Here is a 21756-nt window from a genome sequence, read left to right on the forward strand (position 1 = left end):
CAAAATGTTTTCATACCAATCGAGTATACTAAGTTTAACTGTGTGGGTTTTTTTCATCCTTTCTCTTTATAAAAGGAAACAACAATTACAGAGATAAAACAAAAATTGATGCAAATACCTGATGAAGAGGGCATTGTTATTGATGGATTTCCAAGAGATGTTGCCCAGGCTCTATCTTTTGAGGACCAAGTAAGAATGTCTCCTTATATTTTAAATGAACTACTTTTTGCTTAAAATTCTGGGAATAAAAACAAAAAGACTTCTTGGAAGACTTATGGCATTTTTGAATGAATTCTGATCTGAAAACAGGCAAATACATCAGTATGGGATGGCAGAAGGTCATTTCTTTGGCAAACACTTAAAAATTGAAGACAGTCTCGCCAAAAAGAATGATAACTAATAATAGAATTCTTTTTATTGAAAAATGCAAATCTAAAATTTATTTCAAACTACTTTTCGTACAGTTGTTTTTTTTAATCTTGAATTACTAAAAATAAGCCTTATTCAGTACTGTCCAGGGATGTAAAGCATTACCCTATAGTTATATTCATGCCAACTAAGGAAACTTCCTTTGGGTTGTGAAATACTGAACCACCTACATAGATTAAGACAGGGCTCAGTTGCCAAAATTTGGGTAGGCTCTGCCTGTTCAACCCCCAACACATCTGTTTTAAAGGAAAATAAATAAATTTAAATATTTTATATATCTATTTAAGCTTTAAATAGCTCAAGTTATTGATTTTTCACTTAAAAAAAATTTAAGGTTGGCCAGGTGCAGTGACTCACGCCTATAATCCCAGCACTTTGGGAGGCTAAGTTGGGCAGATCACAAAGTCAGGAGTTTGAGACCAGCCTGGCAACGCAGTGAAACCCTATCTCTACTAAAATACAAAAAATTAGCTGGGCTTGGTGGCAACGCCTGTAACCCCAGCTACTCAGGAGGCTGAGGCAGGAGAATCAGTTGAACCCGGGAGGCACAGGTTGCAGTGAACTAAGATTATGCCACTGCACTCCAGCCTGGGTAACAGAGCTAGACTCTGTCTCCAAAAAAAAAAAAAAGAAAAAGAAAAAAATTTAAGGCTGGACACAGTGACTCACGCCTGTAATCCCAACACTTTGGGAGGCCGAGGTTGGGGGATGGCTTGAGCCCAGGAGTTCTAGACCAACCTGGGAAACATGGCAAAACCCCATCTGTACAAAAAAACACAAAAAATTAACCAGGTCTGGTGGTGCACATCTGAGTAGCCTCAGCTACTCAGGAGGCTAAAAGAGACTGGTAGAATCACTTGAGCCCAGGATGTCCAAGCCTCAGTGAGCCAAGATGGTACCATTGCACTCCAGCCTGGGTGACACAGCAACACCGTGCTTCAAAAAAAATTTTTTTTTAATTACTGAAGTAATATATGCTCATACAAATTTTAAGTCTATCTGTAAAATGTGATAGTCTATCAACACCTTCCCATTCCACTGCTCCTGCTCTCCTGGGAAATAGAAGTACTGTTAAGTTTGTTATATATTCTTCTAGACCTTTTTCTATACTTACACACATACATACATGTATGCACACGTGCACATGCTCATCATATACAGAATCATTCTGAATTTTCATAATGACTTTCTAAGTTATTTCAGTGTTGAATGAGAGGATCTTTTTCTACAGACCCTTTCCAACCAGATATAATTTATATTTAAAATTTTTGCCAACCTGATAAGTGGTATTTTGTCTTTTAAATTTGCATTTCTCAGGTTACTATTAAGGTTAAATATATTTTCATACATTCACTGGCCATTTGTATTTCTTCTTTATATGAATTGCATGTTCTCCTTATCCCATTTTTCTACAGACTTGTTTATCTTTTTGTTTATTTCAAGGAGCATTTAACATATTACGTATATTGTATTATAAAGTATTAGGTAAAATAAGATGTCAGTTTATGTATCACACAAAAGAAGTCTGGAATTGGGCAGTTGAAAGCCAGAGGTCCAGAGGTAGCTTTACGAAACATTTTTCTTAATGTTTCCATTAACATCTTGGATCACCTACTACATTAGCATGTCTGTGTCCCTTTCTTACGTTTCTTCTCCCATGTAAATCTAGAACTTCTGGTGCTCAGTCAGGCAAGGAGCTTGGTCCTAATTGCTCTGGCTTTGAAGAGAGAAAAACTGGAAAGTGTCTGATGAAGTTTTGTTATTGCTGTTGCTGCCACATGTGATATTGCTATTGAAAGCGGGTGCTATGGCAGCCATTCCGTGTGATTCTTGGTTATTGGTAGAAGTGTGATAGGCAGGCAGGCAGGCATTGCCACCCAAACCTGGATCCCCTGCACACATATTGAATGTGCTAAACTTGGTAGGTACAAGCAGATGAAGCTACTTGATTTTTTTTTATCACTTTTTAGACATGCTATGTTGAATATCTTCCTTTTTTGTTGAAAAATAACTCAGGAAGAGTCCCTGGCTTTTCTGGTCACTGAAAAAACAAAAGGTCTGATTTTCAGGTCTTAAAAAGTCCAGTCCAGTCCAATCTAAATCAAAACTTTAATTTCTCATTCACTTTAACATATCTCGGCTGTCCCCAGCTTGGATCAGATTCAGGCTCAGGAACCTAAGGCGGTGGGTGTCTCAGCATCCTGAAATTCCTACTCCTGTGGCTTGCAGTAGGTGGGAGGGGAAGGAAAGGGAGGATTCTTGTCCACATAGGGAAGAAGTAGGAAAAGCATAACCCTCTGGCAACTCTCTCTGGAGAGATTGATCTCCTGATCAATCTACATCTTCTCTTATAAAGCCTAATCATGAGTAATAGTACTGACTTGGAGTCTGTTAGCAAATTTTATAGGATAGTCTGTTATCCCTATGTAGAATGTGCAGTGACTTACATTTATTGTTCTCAACCACACTTCTGAGGCTGGAAATGTCCAGTTTAACATCTTCTTAGGTTGGAATTGTAGCAGCCTGGAGGTTTTTGCCACTGTGGGCAGTACAGAGGTGTCTGAGGTCAATGTCTCCTTTGCTCATCCCATAGGAGTTAAGCAGGTACAGAGGCAAAGCTGAAATGTTTGTGTAAAGTGGTATCAGGATCAGCCCTGATTATTCCACACCGTATGTAGGCTCAAGCTTCAGGGGTGTCTTTTTTTTCTGCTACCACTTCTGACCGCAAATGTGTAGTCTTCCACACCAATTCTCCAGTTTTCCAACACCAACTGGATGCCTAAGAATTCAGTTCAACTTGGATACTATCCACAGTTAGTTCAGACCCCACAGGTTAAAAGCTCAGTTCCACAAGCCTGTTTGTGCTTCAGACATCAGTTGCAAGTTCCAGCAGCCACCTGTAGTTCTGATTGACTGTCAATAAATTAAGGGTTTTCATAACACTCTCCATAGGTTGTATAATTCACTGACGTGACTCAGAACTCAGGAAAACACATTTACTGGTTTATTATAAAGGCTACAGCTAAATGTACATTTTATTTGTTTGTTTGTTTTTTAGTGCAAATGTAGGCACATTCATTCCAACATTTTCCCCAAGATCTTCTCATAGATCTGGGGTGTAAGAAGAGGTGAATTTCTGATGTCAGCCATATATGGGCAATGGTCAGACCATTGTAACAAAAGGCCTTAACATTTAAATGGCTTTAGGATGAAGAAGTGTATTTTTCCTCTTTTGGAATGGACTCCATGTTAACTGTCCAGCTTGATTGGGCAGCTCTTTTCCTTGAGGTCATTTAGGGACCATAGTTCCTCCCAGGTTTAGTTTTTCTGCCATCTCCTAGGACACTGTCACTGGCTGTGTGGTTGAAACAGGGTTGTCATCACATATGGGTTCCAGCTGGCGTGGAAGGGGAAGAGAATGTGAAGTTCTGATGTCTCAAATCTGGAAGTGACATCCATCGTTTCTGCTCACATGGCATTGCTGAGAATTTAGTCGTGTTGGAATTGGGAGGAAGGCCAGGAAGTAGGGTCCAGCTGGGCAGCCAGGTGCCTGCAGCAATGTTTTCACCATGGAAGTCTGGGAGAACTCACTAGCAGTTTCTACCACGGTTTGCCTCTCCGGTCATGCAGATGCCTGCCTGTGTCCTTCTTCCCACACATACAGTGTACTCACTCACTCCCCAAGTGAAACAACCCGAGTCCTATCATTTAGTTCAAAAGTGGAGAATCTCTACTGTATGTATAGTTTTCTTCATCAGGTCTAGCTTTGACTCCTCGTACTCAGCCACCTAGAAACTGAATTTCAAGTTATCTTCCTTGTCTACCACTAATAAACAGTGGAGGAGCAAGCCTAGGACAAGTGAAATAAAGGCTCCTAATCAAAAAAGAAAAGTTTGAGAATATATAGAATTCAGTGAACCAGAGTGAATCCTGTTAGGCAGGGATTGCAAAGGATCCTTGCCCTGGCAGTGCCTCTGAGAACTTCTTCCTTGTCCATTATCTGCATGACACGTTGAAGTGGTATGTTGGAATCTATTATGCTCTCCTTTCCTTTCCTTTTTTTTTTTTTTTTTCCCCAAGTGACAAGATCCTTCTCTGTCAGCCAGGGTGGAGTGCAGGGGCACCATTGTAGCTCACTGCAGCCTTGAACTCCTGGACCACACTTGGCTAGTTAAAAATTTTTTATTTTTTTTAGAGACAGGGGCTCCCTGTGTTACCCAGGCTGCTTTCAAACTCCTAGCCTCAAATGATCATCCTGTCTCAGCCTCCTAAGTGCTGAGATTACAGGTGTGAGCCACCACAATTGGCCGAGACCTATTTTTTTAAGCCCCCTTTTTTTTTTTTAAGCTAGAATTACGTTTACTTTGGTAAAAACTATTTCATTCCAAATTTGGTAGATTTCCTCTCAAAAAGCTTCCAGTCCATGCTAGAAACTATACCATAAGTTCTTTTCCAGAGATTGTTATTAAGCTGCTTTATTTCTTTTTTATCTTCCTATTTTTCTTTTTATAGATTGAGGGTACAAGTGCAGTTTTGTTAGGTAGAAATATTGCATGGCAGTGATTTCTTTGTTTTCCCATTTTAATGACAATTACCTTGAGGCCACCTAAAACAGCAGGCTTGGGTAGAAAGGCAACATCCTTAGTCTAGGTTTGGCTTCAGAGCTAGTTGCCCTTTTTTTTTTTGGTGGTAGTGGTGGATTAATGGGAATTCTTTTTGCAACAGCCTAATCTGCTGTTTGGAGGTATACAAGCAGATGGCTTTTTTAACCTCGTGAAGTCTTAAATTACTGGATTCTTTCTTTTTTCTTACATCTGCTTGCAAAGTAGTCAGTTCTTTCTTGAGTTAATCTATTTCTTGTAGTATGCTGCTAAACACAGCAAAGAGCAGTGAGCATACATGGGCACTCTAGCTCTTTCCAGCCATTTCTTTAGCTATAGACTCCATTGGAACATGGGCTGCCTCTCAAGTTGTCACAGTAATAATGGTGTTATGCAGTGACATAACAGGGGTTATCAGCTTTCCACCCTAAAATGTCTGGGCCCTTCCTACCCAAGCAAATGAATGCCACATATTTTAGTTTTTTTGATCTAGTAGCATCCCCCCATTTATGTAAATATTGTCTGTATTATCTAGAGTAAATCCAAGGTGCTATAATAAAAAGATACAATGACACAGTAGCATAGTCCAGAAACTTATCTCTCTTTTGTGTAATGGATGGCCTCACCGTGAATGAGGGGAGGGCAATTTCAGTCCTCACATTCATTCAGAGATGCAGGGTTTTTTCCAGCTCATTGTCCTTCTAACTCTACAGCAACCATTCTAAAATTTTAGTCACTGGACCTCTTTGCACTTTTAAAAAATATGAAGGACCTCTAAAGGCTTTCGTTTATTTGGGCTGTATCTATTAATATTCACCATATGAGAAATTTAAACAGAAATTTAAAAATAAGTATTTGTTAATTCCTTCAAAATAACAATAAATCCATAAGTTAACCTGAATAACATATCTTTAGAAAAGTAATCACATTTTCCAAAACGTAAAAAGTGATGAGAAAGACATTGCTTTATATATTTGCAAATCTCTTTAACTTCTAGGTAATAGAAGAGAGTTTTATTCTCATATCTGCTTTTGCATTCAAATTGCTGTGATATCACACTTCCTGTAGCCACTACAAAACTCCACTATACCTTTGTGAGAAAATGAAAGTAAAAATAGGCACTTAATGTCATAGTATTAGTAGAAAAATAGTTTGACCTGTGACCTTCTGGAAGGAGTCTTGATGATCCCCAGAGGTCCAAGAGCACATTTTGAGAGCCACTGCCCTGGGACATTGTAGATGTCTGCATGGTGAAAGCTAGGTCACTGCCATGGCCAAGTTCCAGCTGATTGAAAGGGGAAAAGTGCAGAGGACATATGCTCAAATTCTTTTCTAAACTTTTTTAATTTTAACTTTTGTGGGAACATAGTAGGTACAGGTATTTATGGGACACATGAGATATTTTGATTCGGGCATGCAATTTGAAATGAAGAATGGAATATCCATCCCCTCAAGCATTTATCCATTGAGTTGCAAACAATCCAAGTACACTCCAAGTTATTTTAAAATGTGCAATTATTATTGACTGTAGTCACCCTATTGTGCTATCAAATAGTAGATCTTATTCATTCTTTCTAACATCTTTTTGTACCCATTAACATCCCTGCCTCCACCCCTGGCACACCCATAACCCCATATTACCTTTCCCAGGCTCTGATAACCATCCTCCTACACTCTATCTACATGACTTCAATTGTTTTGATTTTTAGATCCCACAAATAAGTGAGAACATGTGATGTTTGTCTTTCTATGACTGGCTTATTTTACTTAATATAATCACTGCCAGTTCCATCCATGTTGTTGCATATGACAGGATTTCATTCTTTTTTAGGGCCAAATGGTACTCCATTGTATATATGTACCACATTTTCTTTATGCACTCGTCTATTGATGGGCACTTAGTTTACTTGCAAATATTAGCTATTGTGAACAGTGCTGCAACAAACATAGGAGTGTAGATATCTCTTCGATGTACTGATTTCCTTTCTTTTGGCTATATACCCTGCAGTGGGATTGCTGGATCATATGGGAGCTCCATTTTTAGTTTATTAAATGAGCCTCCAAACTGTTCTTCATAGTGGTTGGACTAATTAAATTCCAATAAACAGTATGCAAGGATTCCCTTTTCTCCACATCCTTGCCAATGTTTGTTATTGCCTGTCTTTTTATATGAGCCATTTAACTGGGGTGAGATAGTATCTTATTGTAGTTTTAATTTGCATTTCTCTGATAATCAGTGATGTTGAACACTTTTTTATATGCCCATTTGCCATTTGTATATTGTCTTTTGAGAATGTCTATTCAAATCTTTTGCCCATCTTTTGATTGGATTATTAGATTTTTTTCTATAGAGTTGTTTGAGCTCCTTGTATATTTTGGTTATTAATCCCTTGCCCAAGGGATACTTTGCAAATTTTTTTTTGCAACCCACTATTCTGTGAGTTGTCTCTTTACTTTGTTGATTGTATCCTTTGCTGTGCAAAGCTTTTTAATTTCATGTGATCCCATTTGTCTATCTTTTCTTTGGTTGCCTGTGCTTATGGGGTATTGCTCAAGACATTTTTGGCCATATCAATGTCCTGGAGATTTCCCTCAGTGTTTTCTTGTAGTAGTTTCATAGTTTGAGGTCTTGGATTTAAGCCTTTAATCTATTTTGATTTTATTTTTGTGTATATGGTGAGAGATGAGGTCTAGTTTTATTTTTCTGCATACGGATTTCCAGTTTTCCAAGAACCATTTATTAAGGCAGAAAGAGGCTGTCTTTCCCCAGTGTATGTTCTTTATACCTTTGTTGAAAATGAGGTCACTGTGGAAGTATGGATTTGTTTCTGGGTTCTCTGTTGTTTGATTGGTCTGTATGTCTGTTTTAATGCCAGTACCATGCTGTTTTGGTTACTACAGCTCTGTAGTATAATTTGAAGTCAGGTAATATGATTCCTCCAGTTTTGCTCTTTTTGCTGAGATATCTTTGGTTATTCTGGGTCTTTTGTGGTTCTATATAAATTTTAGAATTCGTTTTTCTGTTTCTGTGAAAAATGTCATTGGCATTTTGATAGAAGTTGCATTGAATCTGTTGGTTGCTTTCAGTAGTATGGATATTTTAACAGTATTGATTCTTCCAATCAACGAATATGGAATTTTTTTTCATTTTTTGGTGTCTTCAGTCTCTTTCATCAGTGTTGTATAGCTTTCATTACAGAGATATTCACTTATTTCATTAATTCCTCAGTATTTAATTTTATGTGTAGCTATTATAAATGGGATTACTTTTAAATTTCTTTTTCACATTGTTCACTGTTTGCATATAGAAATGTTACTCATTTTTGTATGTTGGTTTTGTATCCTGCAACTTTACTGAATTTGCTTATCAGTTCTAATAGTGTTCTTGTGGAGTCTTCAGGCTTTTTCAAATATAAGATCATATCATCTGCAAACAAGGGTAATTTGACTTCTTCCTATTCAATTTGGATGCCATTTATATCTTTTTCTTGCTTAATCGCTCTAGCTAGGACTTCCAGTACTATGTTGAATAATGGTGGTGACAGTGGGCATCCTTGTCATGTTCCCAATCTTAGAGGAAAGATTTCCGTTTTCCCTATTCAGTATGATACTAACTGTGGGTCTGTCATATATGGCTTTTGTTATGTTGAGATATCTTCCTTCTATCTTCAGTTTTTTGAGGGTTTTTTTTTTTAATCATTAAGGCATGTTGAATTTTATCAAATGCTTTTCAGCATCAAAGAAATGATCATTTGATTTGTACCCATCATTCTATTGATATGATATATCACATTGATTAATATATGCATGTCGAACCATCTTTGCATCCCAGGAATAAATCCCTCTTGGTCATGATGAATATTCTTTCTAATGTATTGTTGAATTCAGTTTGCTAGTATTTTTTGAGGATTTTTGCATCAATATTCATAAGAGACATTGGCCCTTAGTTTTTGTTTTGTTTTGTTTTTGTTTTTTTTAAATATATCTTTCTCTGGTTTTGGTAGCAGGGTAATACTAGCATTGTAAAATGACTTTGGAATATTTCCTTCTCCTCTATTTTTTGGAATAATTTGGATATGATTGGTAATAGTTATTTAAATGTTTGGTAGAATTCAACAGTGAAGCCATCTGGTCCTAGGCTTTTTCTTAACTGCGAGACTTTTTATTGCAGCTTTGGTCGTGCTACTTGTTATTGGTCTGTTCAGGTTTTGGATTTCTTCCTGGTTCAATCTTGACAAGTTGCATACATTTAGAAATTTATTCATTTCTTCTAGATTTCCCAATTTATTGTCATACAGCTGTTCATAGTAGCCACTAAAGATCCTTGAATTTGTGCAATATCAGTTGTCATGTCTTCTTTTTCATTTCCAATGTTATTTATTGGGATCTTCCCTCTTTTTATCTGAGTCTGGCTAAAAGCTGCAGATATTTGTCAGTTTTATTTTACTTTTCAAAAAACCAAATTTTTGTTTCTTTGATCTTTTTTGTTGTTGTTTTTCATTTCAGTTTTATTTCTGCTCTGATCTTTATTTCTTTACTCCTACTAATTTTTTGTTTGATTTGCTTTCACTTTTTAAAAATTAAAGATGCATCTTCGGATTATTTATTTGAAGGTTTTCCTGTTTCTGGATGTAGGCATTTATAGCTTCAAACTTCCTTCTTAAATACTGCTTTTGCTGTATCCCATAGATTTTGGTATGTTTTGTTTTCGTTGTCATTTGCTGCAAAACTTTTTTTAGTTTTCTTCTTAATTTCTTGTTTGACCCACTGGTCATTCAGGAGCATGATGTTTAATTTCCTTGTGTTTGTATTGTTTCCAGAATTCCTCTTGTTATTAATTTTTATTTTTATTCCATTTTAGTCAGAGAAGATGCTTGATATTATTTCAATCTTTAAAATGTTTTAAGACTTATTTTGTAACCTAAAAGACATTATTAAGGTCTTTCCTTAATAATGATCCATGTGCTGAAGAAAAGAATGTGTATTCTGCAGCTCTTGGAGGAAATGTTCTGGAAATATCTGTTAGATCCATTGGTCCATACTGCAGACTAAATCTGAAGTTTCTTTGTTGACTTTCTGTCTGGAAGATCTGTTCAATGCTGAAAGTGAGGTGTTGTGGTCTCCAACTATTATTGTATTGTGGCCTATCTCTTTCTAGCTCTAATATTTCCTTTATCTATCTGAGTGCTCCCATGTTGGGTGCATATATATTTAAAATTATATAGTCTCTTGATGCATTGACCCCTTTTAATTATATAGTGACTTTCTTTGTCTCATCTTACAGTTTTTGTCTTGAAATCTATTTTGTCTGATACAAGTATAGCAACTTATCTTTTTTGGTTTCCTTTGGTATGGAGTATCTTTTTCCATCTTTTTATTTTCAGGGTATATGTGTCATTATAGGTGAAGTGTGTTTCCTGTAGGCAGCATATCAGTGGGTCTTGTTTTTTCCATCTATGCAGCCACTCTATGTCTTTTGATTGGAGAGTCTAGTACATTTGCATTCAGTGTTATTATTGATAAGTAGGGAATTACACTCCTGCCATTTTGTTATTTGTTTTGTCTTTTTTTTAATTGCATTTAGGTTTTGGGGTACGTGTGAAGGACAGGCAAGATTGTTGCATAGGTACACATGTGGCAGTGTGATTTACTGCCTTCCTCCCCATCACCTATATCTGGCATTTCTCCCCATGCTATCTCTCCCCAACTCCCCACCCACACTGTCCCTCTTCTGTTTCCCCCCAACAGACCCCAGTGTGTAGTGCTCCCCTCCCTGTGTCCATGTGTTCTCATGTTCAACACCCATCTATGAGTAAGAACATGTGATGTCTGATTTTCTGTTCTTGTGTCAATTTGCTGAGAATGATGGTTTCCAGGTTCATCCATGTCCCTACAAAGGACAGAAACTCATCATTTTTGATGGCTACATAGTATTCCATGGTGGATATGTGCCACATTTTCCCTGTCCAGTCTATCATCGATGGGCATTTGGGTTGGTTCCAGGTCTTTGCTATTGTAAACAGTGCTGTAATGAACATTCATATGCATGTGTCCTTATAGTAGAACGATTTATAATCCTTTGGATATATACCCAGTAATGGGATTGTTGGGTCAAATGGAATTTCTATTTCTAGGTCCTTGAGGAATTACCACACTGTCTTCCACAATGGTTGAACTAATTTATGCTCCCACCAACAGTGTAAAAGCGTTCCTATTTCTCCACATCCTCTCCAGCATCTGTTGTCTCCAGATTTTTTTTTTTTTTTTTTTGAGACAGAGTTTCGCTCTTGTTACCCAGGCTGGAGTGCAATGGCGCGATCTCAGCTCACCGCAACCTCCGCCTCCTGGGTTCAGGCAATTCTCCTGCCTCAGCCTCCTGAGTAGCTGGGATTACAGGCACGCACCACCATGCCCAGCTAATTTTTAGTATTTTTAGTAGAGACGGGGTTTCACCATGTTGACCAGGATGGTCTCGATCTCTCGACCTCGTGATCCACCCGCCTCGGCCTCCCAAAGTGCTGGGATTACAGGCTTGAGCCACCGCGCCCGGCCTGTCTCCAGATTTTTTAATGATCACCATTCTAACTGGCATGAGATGGTATCTCAATGTAGTTTTGATTTGCATTTCTCTAATGACCAGTGATGATGAGCATTTTTTCATGTTTGTCGGCCTCATGTATGTCTTCTTCTGTAAAGTGTCTGTTCATGTCCTTTGCCCACTCTTGAATGGGCTCATTTGGTTTTTTTTCTTGTAAATCTGTTTTAGTTCTTTGTAGATTCTGGATATTAGCCCTTTGTCGTGTGGGTAGATTGCAAAAATCTTTTCCCATTCTGTTGGTTGCCAATTCACTCTAATGACTGTTTCTTTTGCCGTGCAGAAGCTGTGGAGTTTGATTAGGTCCCGTTTGTCTATTTTGGCTTTTGTTGCCAATGCTTTTGGTGTTTTGGTCATGAAGTCCTTGGCTATGCCTATGTCCTGAATGGTTTTGCCTAGATTTTCTTCTAGGGTTTTTATGGTGTTAGGTCTTATGTTTAAGTCTTTAATCCATCTGGAGTTAATTTTAGTGTAAGGTGTCAAGAAGGGGTCCAGTTTCTTCTTTCTGCAGATGGCTAGCCAGTTTTCCCAACACCGTTTATTATACTGGGAATCCTTTCCCCATTGCTTGTGAGGTTTGTCAAAGATCAGATCATTGTATATGTGTGGTGTTGCCTCCAAGGCCTCTGTTCTGTTCCATTGGTCTATATCTCTGTTTTGGTACCAGTACCATGCTATTTTAATTACTGTAGTCTTATAGTATAGTTTGAAGTCCGGTAGTGTGATGCCTCCAGCTTTCTTTTTGCTTAGAATTGACTTGGCTATGCGGGCTCTCTTTTGGTTCCATATGAAGTTTAAGGTAGCTTTTTCCAGTTCTGTGAAGAAGGTCATTGGCAGCTTGATGGGGATAGCGTTGAATCTGTAAATTACTTTGGGCAGTGTGGCCATTTTCACGATATTGATTCTTCCTAACCATGAACAGGGAATGTTTCTCCATCTGTTTGTGTCCTCTCTTATTTCGTTGAGAAGTGGTTTGTGGTTCTCCTTGAAGAAGTCCTTTACATTCCTTGTTAGTTGTATTCCTAGGTATTTTATTTTCTTTGTAGCAATTGGGAATGGCAGTTCATTCTTGATTAAGATCTGTTTAAGTCTGTTATTGATGTATAGGAATGCTCGTGATTTTTGCACATTGATTTTGTATCCTGAGACTTTGCTGAAGTTACTTATCAGTTTCAGGAGATTTTGGACTGACACGATGGAGTCTTCTAGATATACAATCATGTCGTCTGCAAATACAGACAATTTGACTTCCTCCTTTACTAATTGAATATCTTTTATTTCTTTTTCTTGCCTGATTTCTCTGGCTAGAACTTCCAATACTATATTGAATAGGAGTGGTGAGAGAGGGCATCCTTGTCTAGTTCCAGATTTCAAAGGGAATGCTTCCAGTTTTCGTCCATTCAGTACAATATTGGATGTTGGTTTGTCATAAATAGCTTTTATTATTTTGAGATACATTCTATCAATACCTAGTTTATTGAGGGTTTTTAGCATAAAAGACTGTTGAATTTTTTCAAAGGCCTTCTCTGCATCAATTGAGATAATCATGTGGTTTTTGTCTTTGGTTCTGTTTATGTGGTGAATTACGTTTATAGACTTGCATGTGTTGAAGCAGCCTTGCATCCCTGGGATGAAGCCTACTTGATCATGGTAGATAAGCTTTTTGATGTGCTGCTGCAATCGGTTTGCCAGTATTTTATTGAAGATTTTTGCATCTCTGTTCATCATGGATATTGACCTGAAGTTTTCTTTTCTTGCTGAGTCTCTGCTGGGTTTTGGTATCAGGATGATGTTGGTCTCATAAAATGATTTGGGAAGGATTCTCTCTTTCTGGATTGTTTGGAATAGTTTCAGAAGGAATGGTACCAGCTCCTCTTTGTATGTCTGGTAGAATTCGGCTGTGAACCCATCTGGACCTGGGCTTTTTTTGGGTGGTAGGCTTTTAATTGCTGACTCAACTTCTGCCCTTGTTATTGGTCTATTCAGGGTTTTGACTTCTTCCTGGTTTAGGCTTGGGATGATGCCAGGAATTTATCCATTTCTTTCAGGTTTACTAGTTTATGTGTATAGAGTGTCTGTAATAATCTCTGATGAGGTTTGTATTTCTGTGGAGTCTGTGGTGATACCCCCTTTATCATTTTTTATTGCATCTATTTGGTTATTCTCTCTTTTCTTTTTATTTAATCTGGCTAGTGGTCTATTTTGTTGATCTTTTCAAAAAACCAGCTCCTGGATTTATTGATTTTTTGAAGGGTTTTTTGTGTCTCTATCTCCTTCATTTCTGCTCTGATCTAAGTTATTTCTTGTTTTCTGCTAGGTTTTGAGTTTTTTTGGTCTTGCTCCTCTAGCTCTTTCAATTTCGATGACAGGGTGTTGATTTTGGATCTTTCCTTGCTTCTCATATGGGCATTTATTGCTATATATTTTTCTCTAGAGATGGCTTTAAATGTGTCCCAGAGATTCTGGTACATCGTGTCTTCATTCTTGTTGGTTTTGAAGAGCATCTTTATTTCTGCCTTCATTTCAATGTTTATCTAGTCAACAATCAAGAACGAGCTGTTCAGTTTCCATGAAGCTGTGTGGCTGAGTTAGTTTCTGAATTCTGAGTTCTAACTTGATTACATTGTGGTCTGAGAGACTGTTTGTTATTATTTCCATTCTTTTGCATTTTCTGAGGAGTGATTTACTTCCAAGTATGTGGTCAATTTTAGAGTAGGTGTGATGTGGTGCTGAGAATAATGTATATTCTGTGGATTTGGGGTAGAGAGTTCTGTAAATGTCTATTAGGTAAATGTCTATTAGGTTTGCTTGGTCCAGGCTTGAGTTCAAGTCCTGGATATCCTTGTTAATTTTCTGTCTCATTGATCTGTCTAATATTGACAAAGGGGTGTTAAAGTCTCCCACTATTATTGTGTGGTAGTCTAAGTCTCTTCGTAAGTCATTAAGAACTTGTTTTATGTATCTGGGTGCTCCTGTATTGGGTGCATATATCTTTAAGATCGTTAGCACTTCTTGTTGCATTATCCTTTGACCATTAGGTAATGTCCTTCTTTGTCTCTTTTGATCTTTGTTGCTTTAAAGTCTATTTTATCAGAGATGAGAATTGCAACTCCTGCCTTTTTTTTTTTTTTTTTTTTGCTCTCCATTTGCTTGGTAAATCTTCCTCCATCCCTTTATTTTGAGCCTTTGTGTGTCCTTGCATGTGAGATGAGTTTCCTGGATACAGCACACCAATGGGGTTTGTCTTTTTATCCAATTTGCCAATCTGTGTCTTTTGATTGGGGCATTTAGCCCATTTACATTTAGGGTTATTATTGTTATGTGTGAATTTGATCCTGCCATTTTGATGCTAGCTGGCTGCTTTGCTCGTTAGTTGATGAAGTTTCTTCATTGTGTCGGTGCTCTTTACCATTTGGTATGTTTTTGGAGTGGTTAGTACTGGTTGTTTCTTTCTATGTTTAGTGCTTCTTTCAGGAGCTCTTGTAAAGCAGGCCTGGTGGTGATGAAATCTCTAAGTACTTGCTTGTTCGTAAAGGATTTTATTTCTCCCTCACTTATGAAGCGTAGTTTGGCTGGATGTGAAATTCTGGGTTGAAAGTTCTTTTCTTTAAGGATGTTGAATATTGGCCCCCACTCTCTTCTGACTTGTAGGGTTTCTGCTGAGAGATCTGCTGTGAGTCTGATGGGCTTCCCTTTGTGGGTAACCCAGGTCTGCTGCCCTTTGCATTTTCTCCTTCATTTCAACTCTGGTGCATCTAACGATTATGTGCCTTGGGGTTGCTCTTCTTGAGGAATATCTTTATGGTGTTCTCTGTATTTCCTGGACTTGAATATTAGCCTGCATTGCTAGGTTGGGGAATTTTTCTGGATAATATCCTGAAGAGTATTTTCCAGCTTGGATTCATTCTCTCCCTCATATTCATGTACACCTATCAAATTTAGATTAGGTCTTTTCACATAGTCCTATATTTCTTGGGAGACTTTGCTCATTCCTTTTCACGCTTTTTTCTCTAATTTTGCCATGTTTTATTTCATTGAGTTGATCTTTGACATCTGATATTCTTTCTTCTGCTTTGTCAGTTTGGCTGTTGAAACTTGTGTATGCTTCGCAAAGTTCTCTAGTTGTGTTTTTCAGCTCCATCAGTTCATTTACATTCCTCTCTATGTTGTCCATTCTCATTAGCATTTCATCAAATCTTTTTTCAAGGTTCTTAGTTTCTTTGCATTGGGTTAGAACATGTTCTTTTAGCTCAGAGAAGTTTCTTATTACCCACCTTCTGAAGCCTGTTTCTGTCAATTTATCACTCATTCTCCATCCAGCCTTGTTCCCTTGCTGGTGAGGAGTTGTATCCCTTGTAGGAGTAGAGGCATTCTGGTTTCAGGTGTTTTCATCAGTTTTATGCTGGTTTCTTCCCATCTTTGTGGAATTATGCACCTGTCATCTCTGTAGTTGTTGACTTTCAGATTGGGTCTCTGAATGGATGTCCGGTTTGTTGATGATGAAGTTATTTCTTTCTATTTCTTAGTTTTTTTCTTTTAACATTCATGCTCCTCTGCTGTAGGACTGCTGAGGTCCACTCCAGACCCTGCTTGCCTGGGTATCACCTGCAGTGGCTGCAGAACAGTAAGGGTTGCTACCAGTTTCTTCTGCTATCTTTTTCCCCAAAGAATACCCGCCCAATGTCAGTCTGTTCTCTCCTTTATGAGGTGACTCTTTGGATATACAGGGGTCAGGGAGCTGCTTGAGGAGACAGTCTGTCCTTTATAGCAGCTCAGCTGCTGAGCTGTAAGCTCCGTTGTTCATTCAGAGCTGCAGGGCGGGTAACTTTAAGTCTGCTGCAGCAAAATTCATAAACCCTTCTTTTTTTTCCCCAGGTGCTCTGTCCTGGGGAGTTAGGGCTTTATTTATAAGTTTCTGTCTTGCTGCTGCCTTTTTTCAAGGCTGCTGTTTTCAGGGAAGAGGCAGCCTAGTCACCGTCTCTCTGCAGAGGCTTTGCTGAGCTGCTGTGGGCTCTGCCCAGCTGCCATGTGAACTTCCCAGCAGTCCTGTTTATACAGGTACAGTTAGAACTGCCTTGGCGATGGCAGCCCACTTCTGTAATGGTGGACTCTCTCTGTAATGGTGAGCTGCAATAGCAGACTGCCTCAGCAATGGTGGACTACTTCCATAGTGGTAGACTGCCTCGGTAATGGCAGACGCCCCTCCCCCACAAAGCTGGCCCATCCCTGGTTCAGCTGTGCTTGCCGTGAAACTCTCAACCCAGAGTGTTTCAGATTGCTGTTTTTTTTGGGGGGGTGGGACCAGCCGAGCCTGATCACCTAGCTCCGTGCCTCAGATCCCTTTTGTTTTTTTTCAGTTGAATGGATGACTCTGTCTCCCAGGTGTTCCAGTCACCTGTTGAAAAGGCACCAGGATCTGTGTGATTTCCTGTGCGGTGACCCGCTGCACCAGCTGAAACAGCCATGCTGAGATTCATGGCACTTTTTCTGTCCAGGAATCTCCTGGCCTGGCTTCCTGTTTCAGTCCCATTTTTTATCAGTTGAATGGGTGACTCTGTCTCCCAGGAGCTGCAGTCGCCAGCTGAAACGGTGCCTGGACCTGTGTATTTTGTGTGGAGTCCTGCCGCGCTGGCCGAAACAGCCGTGCCAGCGACCTATGGGGCTCCTCCGCCTGGGAATCTCCTGGTCTTTGGGCTATAAAAATCCTTGTGTAAATGCGGCACCCACTCACCCTCCATGCTTTCACTGGGAAGTGCAGTCATGAGCTGCTCCTAATCAGCCATCTCTTATCTGTCCCCCGCTTTTTTTTGTGGTCTTCTCTTCCTTTTTTTTTTTTTTTTTTGCATTTATGTCTTCTTTTAATGAAGATGGTTTTCTCTGGTAAAACTGTTTAGGTTCTACCTCTTTATTTTTTTGTGTGTATTCATCATATGTTTTTGATTTGAGGTTACTTTGAGGCTTGCAAATACTATCTTATAATCATTATTTTAATGTAACACTATTTGCAAAAACAAACAAGCAAAAAGAAAACAAATGCAAACTCACCTTAACTTTGTTTTAAACTTTTTGTTGTTTCTATTTGTATCTTATTGTACTATGTCTTGAAAAGTTATTGTTGTTATTGTTGATGGTTCGTGATGTAGTCTTTCTACTTAGGATAAGAGTAGTTTACATACCACAGCTACAGTGTTACAATATTCTGTTTTTCTGTGTACTTACTGTTACCAGATAGTTTTGTACCTTCATATGATTATTTATGGCTCAATAATGTCCTTTCTTCTCTGACTGAAGTATTAGGATTCTTGTTAGCATTTCTTTTAGGACAGGCCTGGTATTGATGAAATTCCTCAGCTTCCGTTTGTCTGGGAAAGTCTTTATTTCTCCTTTATGTTTGAAGGATATTTTCACCAGATATACTATTCTAGGGTAAAAGGTTTTTTCTTCAACATTTAAAATATATCATACCACTCTCTCCTGGCTGGTAAAGTTTCCACTGAGAAGTCTACTGCCAGACATATTGGAGCTCCGTGAATATAAATGAATATATTATTCATTTCCTTTTTCTTGTTGCTTTTAGGATCCTATCTATCCTTGACCTTTGGAAGTTTGATTATTAAATGCCTTGAAGTAGTCTTCTTTGGGTTAAATCTGCTTGGTTTTCTAGAACTTTCTTGTACTTGGTTATTGATATCCTTCTCTTGATTTAGGAGTTCTCTGTAATTATCCCTTTGAATAAACTTTCTACCCCATCTCTTTCTTTACCTCCTCTTTAAGGCCAATATCTGTTACATTTGCCCTTGTGAGGCCATTTTCTAGATCCTATAGGTATGTTTCATTGTTTCTATTTTTTTTTTCTTTTGTCTCCTCTGACCATGTATTTTCAAATAGCCTCTCTTCATGCTCACTAATTCTTTCTTTTGCTTGCTTGACCAATTCTGTTATTAAAGGACTGTGATGCATTTTTCAGTATGCCAGTTGCATTTTTCAGCTCCAGAATTTTTGCTTGATTCTTCAATCTCTTTGTTAAATTTATCTGCTAGAATTCTAAATTTCTTCTCTGTGGTATCTTGAAGTTCTTTAAGTTTCCCCAACACAGCTGTTTTGAATTCTCTGTCTTAAAGGTCACATAGCTCTTTTTCTCCAGGATTAGTCCCTGGTGCCTTATTTAGTTCATTTGTTAAGGTCACGTTTTCCTGGATGGTGCTGATGCTAGTAGATGTTCTTTGGTGTCTGGGCATTGAAGTGTTAGTTACTGTAGTCTTCACTGTCTGGGCTTATTTGTAACTGTCCTTCTTGGGGGGGCTTTCCAGATATTTGAAAGGTCTTGAGTGTTATGATCTAAGCTCTTTCTGCTTTATGGGGCACCCCAAGCCCAGTAATGCTATCGTTTGTGCAGACTCATGGAGGTACTGCGTTGATGATCTTGGATAAGATCTAGCAAAATTCCCTGGATTACCAGGCAAAGACTCTTGTTCTCTTCCCTTAGTTTCTCTGACACATTGTCTGTCTGTCTGTCTGTCTTTCTCTCTCTCTCTCTCTCCCTCCCCCCCGTCTCCCTCTCTCCATCTCCCTCCCTCCCTCCCTCCCTCCCTCCCTCCTGAGCCATGTAACACTGGGGGTGGAGTGACACAAGCACCCCTCTGGCTACCCACTATAACTGCACTGGATCAGACTTGAAGCCAACAGAGTGCTGAGTCTCTCCCACTGTAACCACTCCCTGGCTGCTGCCTGTGATCACTCAAGGTCCCTAGGCTCTACAATCAGCAAGTGGCAAAGCCAGCCTGCCCTGTGTCCTTCCCTTCAGGGTGGTGAGGTGGCTCAAACCCTGAGTAAGTCCAGAAGTGCCATCCTGGAATCTGAGACCATAGTCAAAAACCTTAGAAGTCTACCTGGTATTCTGTTGTATTTCAGCTGAGTGGGTACTCAAACTACAAGATACAGTCCTGCCCAATTTTCCCTCCTCTTTCCAAAAGCAGAGGAGACTCACCCTATACATATCACTACCCCTGGCCATGAGGAGTACTGTCAGACTATCACCAATGGGTTCCCTTAAGGCCCAGGGTCTTGTAAGTCAACCTATATGAATGCTGCCTGGCCTGGGATTCACCCTTTAAAGCCGCAGACTTTCCTCTAGCCCAGGGCAGGTCTAAAAATGCCATCCAAGAGCAAGTCCTATAATTGGGGATGCCAAGAGTCCACCTGGTGCTCTACTCCCTGTAGCAGTGTTGGTACCTGAAGCCAGCAAGTCTCAGAGGCTCACCAAGGCCCTTGATCTAGTACCTGGGTATTGCTGGTGGTTATTCAGAGCCTAAGGGCTCTTCAGTTAGCAGGTGATGAATGCTGTTGGGAATGGGTTCTTTCCTCCAAGGCAGTGGGTTCTCTTCTGGCCCAGGGTGTGTCTAGAAATGTCATTTGGGAGGTAAGGCCTGGAATGGCAGCCTCATGACTGACCAGCACCCTATCCTGCTGTGACTCAGCTGGTATCCAAGATGTAAGACAAAGTCCTCCCAGCTCTTCCCTCTTCTCTCGTTAAGCAGAAGAAAGGGGTCTGCTTTTGGAGCTCTGAGCTGTGTGCAGTCTGGGATTAGGGGAGGAATGATGCCAGCACTCCCTTGGGTGCCCCAGCTGGTGTCTCAGTATGTCACATTCCCCCCAGTCCCCGCATCCACTGTCTCTGGGCCTAGTTCAGCCCTATGACTTGCCTATAAGTTGCAGTCCTTATGGCCTAGACTGCCTTTCAAGTTTGCTTAGAGATTAGGAGCACTTTGACCCTCAGTGGGTAGTAAGGTTTGTGGGCATTCAAGTTCTGACTGCTGGGATTGGTGATTCCCCTCTGATTAGGGCTGGTTTAAATGCCCCTCTGCGGACAGACATTAGCTGGGTTTGGTCTGGTTTCCCTTTCTGTTCTAAGAGAACAACAATGAGTTCAATGCCTCACAATTGCTGTGTTTTCCCTCCCTGCGCACCCAGAGGGGCTCTCAGAACTACACCGCCACCTCTGTAGATGAGGGAGGGGTGGCATCTGCAATTCGGGACTGTTTTTTCTATCTTGTCAGTACCACTTTCAGCAATATGAAGTTAAAACCAGGTACTGTTAGTGCTCACCTGGTTTTTGGTTCTCACGAAGGTGTTTTTTCTGTGTAATAGTCGTTAACTTAGTGTCTTTGCAAGAGCGATGATGGTGGAGCCGTCTACTCTGCCATCTTGCTCCACCTCAGGTCTATGCTCAATGTCTTAAGTCCCAGAAACATAATTTCTCACACTTCACTGATGAGAACTTCAGTCACATGGTTTATCTCGACCACAAAGGAAGTAGAAAATGTGATCAAGTGGTCAGTCATAGGTTCCTGAGCTGTTACTGTGGAAGAAAGGAAAACAGGTTTCAGTAGACAACTGGGAGTCTCTACGACAAGCTGCTTGCTGTGTCTCTGTGCATCGTGCCATTTTCCCTTACTTCTCAGCCCAAGAGCTGAACTCTCCCAGTCCCCAAGCCTGTCATTTTAAAAGAAGAGGAGATAAGACTGTGCTTATTACCATAGTAGCCCCCTGGTTGTACTTCTTGTCTTTGTAGTTTCTTCCTCTCTGGAAAAAAAAAAAATCTTTTTGTCACCTTTCGGCTTGATTGTTTAAAGGTCAGTGAGGGGAGAGGAATCAAGATGAGTAAGCATGGGAAGCCTGAGATCTTTTTACTGCCAGCGGAACATACTGCTAGCCAATATTTTACTAGATAGCCCAGAGTCCACAGTGGAACTCTAAGCAGTGTGTTTTTAATAGGTTATAGAATTTCATATTTCATGGAATGGGAGTGGGGAGAAAAACTGGATTTCCATAGGGAGGATTTATTAACCGAATAGTAAACCTGAAACCGATAAGCACTCCATGACGTTGTTATTGAAAATAGAGTTCAAGACCAGCCTGGGCAACATGGCAAAAGTACCTCTTTACAAAAAATTAGCTGGGTGTGGTGACATGCGCCTGTAGTCCCAGCTACTCAGAAGTCTGAGATGGGAGAATCACTTGAGCCTGGGAGGCTGAGGCTGCAGTGAGCCAAGATGGTGCCACTGCACTCCAGCCTAGATGACAGAGTGAGATACTGTCTTAAAAAAAAAAAAAGAGATAAGACAGCCAAAC

General features: G+C 39.6%; 1 protein-coding gene across 2 annotated transcripts in view; it reads left to right on the top strand.

The window, feature by feature from the left end:
* AK5 (adenylate kinase 5) overlaps positions 1-21756 on the top strand; it is a 309166-nt gene that overhangs the window by 16616 nt on the left and 270794 nt on the right. For both annotated transcript variants that reach the window (XM_074381039.1, XM_003921394.4), the window contains exon 5: positions 76-189. In XM_074381039.1, the coding sequence (XP_074237140.1) occupies positions 76-189 (114 nt within the window). The remainder of the gene's footprint in view (positions 1-75; positions 190-21756) is intronic.

This window comes from Saimiri boliviensis, chromosome 11, assembly GCF_048565385.1.
Source record: "Saimiri boliviensis isolate mSaiBol1 chromosome 11, mSaiBol1.pri, whole genome shotgun sequence".
Lineage (NCBI taxonomy): Eukaryota > Metazoa > Chordata > Mammalia > Primates > Cebidae > Saimiri > Saimiri boliviensis.